General features: G+C 49.9%; 1 protein-coding gene across 1 annotated transcript in view; it reads right to left on the bottom strand.

Annotated features, from left to right (window-relative positions):
* LOC103921808 (prolow-density lipoprotein receptor-related protein 1-like) overlaps nucleotides 1–6813 on the bottom strand; it is a 21206-nt gene extending 14393 nt beyond the window's left edge. Inside the window, exon 1 of the mRNA XM_009329834.1 lies at nucleotides 6804–6813. Coding sequence (XP_009328109.1) covers nucleotides 6804–6813 — 10 coding nt within the window. The remainder of the gene's footprint in view (nucleotides 1–6803) is intronic.
* Between the last annotated feature and the right edge of the window lie 824 nt (nucleotides 6814–7637).

Below are 7637 nucleotides of genomic sequence, written 5' to 3'. Positions count from 1 at the left end.
CCCCCACCGGGCAAAGCGGGGGGGCAGCGCCCGAGCCGAGGAGGTGGCCCCGGGCACACGGGGGGTTGGCAGCCCCCCTCGCTGCACACCCGGGGGAAGCTGCCAGTGTGCTGCCCCTCCATGGCTTTTGGCTTGCCACCCGGCTGCGTGTGGTGGCATGAGTGCCTATCCACCCCCAAGACGAGTCTGTGCTTCAAGCACATCCATTGCCCGTGGATGCTGTGCATTCGTCCTCTCTAGCCTCCCCATGAATCCTCCCTGCACGTGAGCTGAATCCGGGCAGTTCCTGCTGTGGGTACACACTCACTGGCACCACTGTCTGCCTATGAGATGTTCAGGCACGCACAAGGGGCATTTGCTCAGGAAGAGAAAGCTCTGGGATGATCTCCTGCATGCTGTGGAAGAGACTGGGTACCAGCCACAGGGCCAGCACGGGAAGGGCTCTGGCACAGCCAAGTCAGTTGGGGGTCAGGGTAGAGGCACCATCAGGTAGATGGAAAGACGGGGGTGTTGCACAGCTGGTCAGGTGGCCCAGAGCACTGGCACAAGGGAGATGCCCCAGGCCCATGACACGGCTGGAGAGATCATTTGTCCCAGGATGTGGTGCCCCATAAGCGCTAGGTACCTCCCTGTACTGACAGCATCACAGCACAGCCCTGATACACACTGCTGTGTGCTATCACAGCCCTATGTGCTGCAGCCCAGGGGGCAGATTCACCCAGCTGTCCTCTCTCTCTGGGGGGGCATCCCAGTGGCCCTGAGCAATCGGTTTCCCCAGGCAATCCCCAGGGAACAGGAGTGTGCAGGTCCCAGGGACAATGAGCAGCCAAAGGGCAGGGACACCAGGCAAGGGTGTCTTAGTGGTCGGGGGAGGGAGTGGAAAGGACAGGTGGATGCACAACAGAGCAGTATCCAGGCACCCCCAGGCCATGCAGAAAGCCCCGATGCCCTCATCACCCCTGCAGGCCAGCACTGAGACCTGTGGTAGGTCCCTGGCAATCTTCCCCATCTCCAGGGGCCACCCCAGCTCTGCCACCCCCAGCGTACTCTTTTCTCTACAGGACATCCAGCACTGCTTCCACCCAGGCACTGAGCCTGTACTACTGCAAGAGCCAACCCAAGGAAGGGGACAAAGAGACTCCCCCCAAGAACAATACCTCTGTGATGGGAAGGAGGAGGACAGCACTTTGGGCAGGACCCAGCATGGACCCTCCTGCCTCCCTGGGGTGTCCGGCTTGTATGGTCCTTTTCCAGCTTTCCACGTCCTTTCCTCAGGCTGGGAAGGGGCCATGGCAGCCTGCCCAGGTAGATGTGCAAGCCCCTAATAGTTCTCTGGACTGGGGGTTACAACATACATTGCTCCTGGGAGACTAGTGGGCTCTCCTTGCCCACCTGTCCTTGCATTCAATTTAATTCCAGCATGGCCTTTGCCTTCCCCTGATACCAGGCTCCCCCCATAGTGTATTCACATGATCGAAGCAGTAACTCCTCACAGCAGCTGGCTGGGAAGGGCAGGTGCCAGCAGAGGGACTGTGGAAAAGGGTCCAGAAATTAGTGGGTGCAGTAGAAATCCCTGGTGCACCCGAGCATTAGCCTGGGGAGCTGGGGCAACAGTGATGGAGAGGACACCTGGTGTGGCCAGCCTCTTAAAATGCAGGAGACTTTTTTAAAAGCATGATTTTAAGTCAAAGTATTTAAAATATACGTGTTTAGATAGAAGAACATACAGGTATATGTATGCACAGACAGTGGCCCACTGTACACAATTATATTCATATGCACATACAGTGGCTTTTGCTCTACAAGGTACTGGGTTTTTTGCCCCAACTTCTGGAGAGATTTGTTGGATATTTTCAGGTTTTTCTTTAGAATTCCATCAGTTGGGAAGTCTCCTTTTCTCACTGACATTTAGATTCTCCCTTCTCTGCCTCCAAAAGCTAAGGGGGGCTTGAAGATAGCAGAAGGCTCCCACCGAAATGATGAGAGGGAACAAATCTGTGCTCACTTGAACAGCAGCATGCAAAATGCATACAAAAGTCCAGCACCACGTCCCGATACGTGCAAAATAACATTTTCACCTTTAACTATTCCGAGTACAGCAAACAATTTTTTCAAATATCCAAAGGCAGTTTCACATTAAATATAGTGATTGATTGTATATTGTTCACATAAAATTACATGTATAACTTCTGCTATATGATTGATCAGATTCTCTTCTCATTGTTGGTGTAAGAAGTTTTAAATTATTCCTGTTCCTTTCCAGTAACTTTTAAGCGCTCTTTTCCTAAAGATGATGGACATCATGCTTGTAAAAAAAAAAAAATTTGTGGGACACCCTGCCCCACATCAGTTATTAAGCTACTGCAACCTTGTTCCCATAAAGAAAGTACAGTTCTACTTGACTCTGTGCTGTGTGTCCATGCTCAAAATTAAACTAACTGCAACCTGTTGCCTAAAATTTATTCAGCAGAAAAACTGGATTTCATGAAACACCCATTTCTTCCTAGGAAAAGATCTTATTCAATGTTTAAGTTACTAAAAACTAAAATTGCAGAGCATTCCAAACTATTTTAATAAAGGTATTTTTTATTTCAGTTTCAAAAACTGAAGCTTTTTCCAGATAACAAAAATCCCTTTTTCAATCCTGAACAAACAGGCTGAATACTTTGTGCCCAAGAACTACAACTCCTACTTCAGGGTCTGGCCCACAGCAACCCAAAGCATCAGCCACACTGACCACAATGCTTCTGTGAGACTTGCAGAGTGGTGCCCCAGTGCTGGAAGACTCCCTGACATACCAGGTAGTCCCAGTAACTCTGGCCTGGGACAGCCTTGCAACGTGGGTGACAGATGCTCTGCCAGAGGGATAGGAAATGACTGGCAACATTGTCCTTCATCTGTCATTTTTCTACCTTGCTCTCTTAGCAGCATTATCTTTCTCTTGCTTAAACCTCCCTCCAACCTATACCCTTGTGGCCAGCACGAGCCCCAGAGCAAGCAGCAGCAGCACCTGCCTTGGTGGGTATTTTAATGAGCAACAAAGTGGTCTCACAGGTGGTACCTCCAGCCTGCAAGAACCTCAGCATAGGCAGGAGGAACACCAACACTGAGACCTGTGAGCAAATCCTCCCACCTCCCAAAGGCCAAACAGCCCTGGAAAAAATAAGCTTATGAACCTCAGGCACTGCTGGGGAGAACTAGGAAATACTAGCACCTGCTGTGATGCAGCCTGCCAAGAAACTTAAAGTAAAAGCATCCTTTACCGTAATATTCTTTCCATTAATTAAAAGGGCTAATTTTGAAAGGAATGATATTCAGGCCATCTGGAGGACTAATTTTATGAATGCACTAAGGAAACAATTTCTTGCTGTCAGCAGTAACAATAAGAGCTACACTGCTCTCATCACCCTAGAAGTGGTTGGAAACTTCATGCGTTTGCCCTCATGCCATTTGTTTCAGAACAGAATAGAAGGGGACGATCTTTTTAAGCAGCAAGTGAATTATCAGGATAAGGAAATAGAGCCAGTTTCAACCTCTTTCACTGGTTCCGGAAAATAAACCCAGAAGGTACTGTTTAGTGCCCAAAAGGGTCTAAAAAAGTTTGCTTGTTTTCAAAAAAACTCTAGGCTTGTGATTGCATCTCCCCCACATCCTCGTCATCCTGCTCTTCCCCAGCCCGGTGAGAGTTATCTGTGAGACCTGGGGAAGATGAAGAAGGAAGTAAACCTCCACTTAAAGATGCCACAGCCCCCTCACCATCTCCCATCAGGGCTTCACCCATCAGGATCTGCCTGTGATGCCCCTCCACGCCACCACTGGGGAGCAGCAGAAGGCCGCAGGAAGGCCCTGCCTCGTCCTGCTCTTCCCAGGCTCTGCGAGTTATCTGTGAGACCTGGGGAGAACCGAGAAGGAAATCAGGACCTCCGCTTGCAGATGCCATAGCCCATGCCCAGCCTTACAGCACCCCTGTCACACATCCCACCTTCCAGCCTCACAGGCTGCCACCAAGACCTGCTGAAAGCTTCCCTGCACCCTTGCTGAGGAGGTGGGACAAGGTGATACAGACTCTGCTAGGAGGCCAAGCCCAGGTTTAGCCCAGGACAGGATGATGGGGAGGGGGGAAGTCTCCTAGCCCTGGTAGCTCTGACCTGGCTCTGGGGCTCTGATCCTTCCACCTTGGGAGCAGGAAGGAAAATCACCATCAGCCCGCACCAACAGAGCAGAAGCTTCTCCCCAGCGTCGCAGGCACGCAGGTCTCGCTGGGTGGTAGCTGTGCTAGTAGGACATTAGGGACCTCCCACACTCATGCATGTGCATATGTACATACACATATATAGACAGATGCATATATAGATTCACACACACCTATATGGATGTTGAAGGATTGCTTCCAGTCCTTTGATACCCTGCTCCACTGAGGTGTCTCCTGCCAGGCAGGTCCATGAGGTCAGTTTATCCTGGACACGATACTTAAAGCAATGTGAAGTGCTGCTGTCCCCCCTTGCTGCAGGTTATGGCTAAGAGCGTGGCAAGATGGGCAACCCACCCATGAGCAGTTGGGTGTCCCTTGCACGGATGGGTGAGATTGCCTGCAAAGATTAAGCAATGCCGTAGCTGGATGAGGGGCAGCGTTCACTGCTGCTTATAATGACTGCAGATTGAATTCATCATTATGGATGTCTTGTTGGCTCTCATGGGCAGTGGCTGACCCTTCACTGTCTCCTCTGGCCTCATCTCTGTGCCCCGCCACGCTTTCTGGCACAGTGCCTCCACTCTTCACAGCAGTCACACTGTCACACACACTTCTTGCTCACCCGTCCTTGCTCGCCAGTCCTGCTTTCAGCCAAGCTGCCACCTCACACCAACATGTTTCTACCCTTTGTGACCAGGACCTGGCAGGTCTGATTGGGACCAGGAAACTTGGAGGCTCCTTACCCCCGAATAATCAGCTGGCCACAGCTTGCTCTTCCTCAAACAGAAGTAAAACTCTTCATAAAAAAAAAAAATGGTAGAGGTCTTCCTTTCTATTCTGTTTTTCCATCCTCTACTTAATAGCTCCATGTTCCTCCTTGCACATACCCCATCTCTGGGTCTGCATTCGACACACAGAGTGAACACCCCGGCAAAGACGCATTCTCACTGTGTCCCTTGGCTGAGCTCATTATCTAATAGAGTAAAAACCCAAATCATGAGACAAGGTCCTCCCCTTCAAAAGCAGCAAATGCAACATTGCTCCAGCATCACAGATACCCGTTAGCATCACATCACTGTTTTTAGCTGCTTAATAAGGCATACCAAGAAAAAGAATTGTCTTTATCGTCTCTTCTCTAGATGCACGTAACTTCACAAGAAAACATCCAATTCATCATTACTTGGAAAGTTAGCCTGGCTTTAACATGCCCCCAGAACAGTTCCTCCCCACCCAGCTTTGACCTTCTTTTTTTAGAAGGGAATTTGGCTTTCTGTTTTCCAACAGTCTGCAGATTTTTCCTCCTTCTCTATGTACTAAAGGCTGCATCTGCACTTGGCCACTGCTGCTTGGCTCAGCCAGAGCAGGGACCAGCTCATACACATCATGGCGTCCCATCCAACCTGCCCATGTGTGTTCCCTTCATGAACATCATGGTGCGGGTTGGGATCTGGGTACACTCAGTCCTCACTGCCAGAAGCACAGTTGGTGTCCTGGACCAGGATGTCCTCCTTGACTCATGATATTGCCCTGGAGTCACTGATGCCTGCTCTCAGTGTTTGCATTAAAACCTCACCTACTTTGATTGCTCCAGACCTGAGGCAACAGTGCAGCCCACTGGGATGTGAATCACATGGTGAAGGCACTTATGCAGGAAGCAACAGCAAACCCCATCCTCTGCCAACACTTCCAGGGTCACTTCTTTAATGACTCCAAGCAGCACTGAGAGCTGCAGGGAGACAAAGGAGGCTATAAAAGAAGCCAATCTGCCCTCCTCTCAGGCTATCACAGCAGATCTTACTTATTGCCAGTGAGCAATAAAGCATTATAACCCTGGGACAACCTGTGCTCCACACATCACCTCCCTTTCTTGTTCCTCAAGGAGCTTTCAACAAAATTAAGGAAAAAAAAGCCACAAAGAAAAAGAAATTATGCTTGAAGAGGAGAGAACTGGGAAAACATGCAGTTCTCCCCAAAATCTCACCCAGGTTCCAGTGATCAGCATTTCTTGAGCCAGACAAGGTGTCTCCATCTAATAGCCCTTGATGGCTTTTTCTTCAAGGTATCCCTTTTTGAACTCTTGCAAACCTCAGTACCCCACAGCAGAGACCTCCTTCTCTCAGCTCTGCACTGTAGGAAGGAACCAGCTCCACTTGCTTCCTCGTAACAGGACACCCAAGAGCTTCACCTGGTGAAAGACATCTCCTCCTTGCCTGCTCACAGCTGTACCTTATCTGTCCTCTCAAGGCTGAATAACACTACCCTGCTTCTGGTGTAGAAACTATCCCAGACCTTTAAAAATCCTTGGTGCTCTCCTCTGGCCCTGGGGAGACCATAGTTGTGCAGAGCATCTGAGACATGGCAACATCCTGGCTGCAGATAAACTGCTGCAAGCAGCATTTCCATTTTGTTCTTTTCCTAGCCATTCCTAAGGTCTGTCTCAGACATGGTAGGGGTTAATCCATTCCTTGGCATCCTGAGAGCTGCAGGTAGCAGCCAGGTGCCTGTGAAACAGGGCATCCCCACTGCCTGCACAGCTTCCTGTTGATGATGTGCTCTGCTGGGACCCAGTGTGGCCAACCCTCACTCTTCAGCCAGAAGGGGGGCTTCTCACCTTGCGCCATCAGCTTGGGTTTGAGCACAAACCCAGTGCAAATCCCAGATGTAGGATTTCATGTACAGGAGTACTCCTTGCATCTCTGCCTCTACCATGCAATGAGTTGCCACATATTTCCAGGCTAATTCTTCTCCTTCAAAAGCTCTTCAGAGGCAGCCAAGAGCACATTGTGCTAAATGACCGAGTTACCTCAACCTGGCACACAGAGAGAGAGAGATGACAAGACCAGGTTAGTGCTGACCATGAAAGGTCTCCCATTGCCTTGCAGGATGCTGCTCTTCAGCATTAGCACTTGCACTTACTGGAGCAGATGGCACGGTGTACTCCAGGGGAGAGAATGGAAAGTGCTAGAGACCCAAAGTGCTTTAAAATAGATGCACACATGTTTTTGTTCATCACAGCCCATTCATGTCTTCCTTCTTAATTGGCAGTACTGGAAACAATATTAGCTGCATGGGAAATGTGCCTTGCTGTCTGCTTCTCATACCGCAAGAGCATAGAAGACACCTTTTGGTGTGGGGTTCCAGGAATGGCATGCTAACATCAGGCTGTCCACAGATCACCTTGAGGATATTAGCCTAGGAGACCCAACAGTTGTGATCATGCTGTCCGGACTTGGTACAAATCTGGTCACTTCCCAAGCACATGTTTTGCTTGGACTTTTGTCACCTTCCCCTCTCCTGCTAGGTCTCCGGACCGTAGTATGAAGAGATGGAAAGCAGTAGAATGGGGTCAGCCTCTTGCAGTCTGGCATCACCATGCAGCCCCTGCTGCCAAAGTCACTCACCAGCAGCTGTTCCTCTTACCTAGCAGATACCAGGAAGGTGAGCA

Source organism: Pygoscelis adeliae, unplaced genomic scaffold, assembly GCF_000699105.1.
Source record: "Pygoscelis adeliae isolate BGI_AS28 unplaced genomic scaffold, ASM69910v1 Scaffold67, whole genome shotgun sequence".
In the NCBI taxonomy this organism is placed as follows: domain Eukaryota; kingdom Metazoa; phylum Chordata; class Aves; order Sphenisciformes; family Spheniscidae; genus Pygoscelis; species Pygoscelis adeliae.
This window is presented reverse-complemented; position numbering and strand designations above follow the sequence as displayed.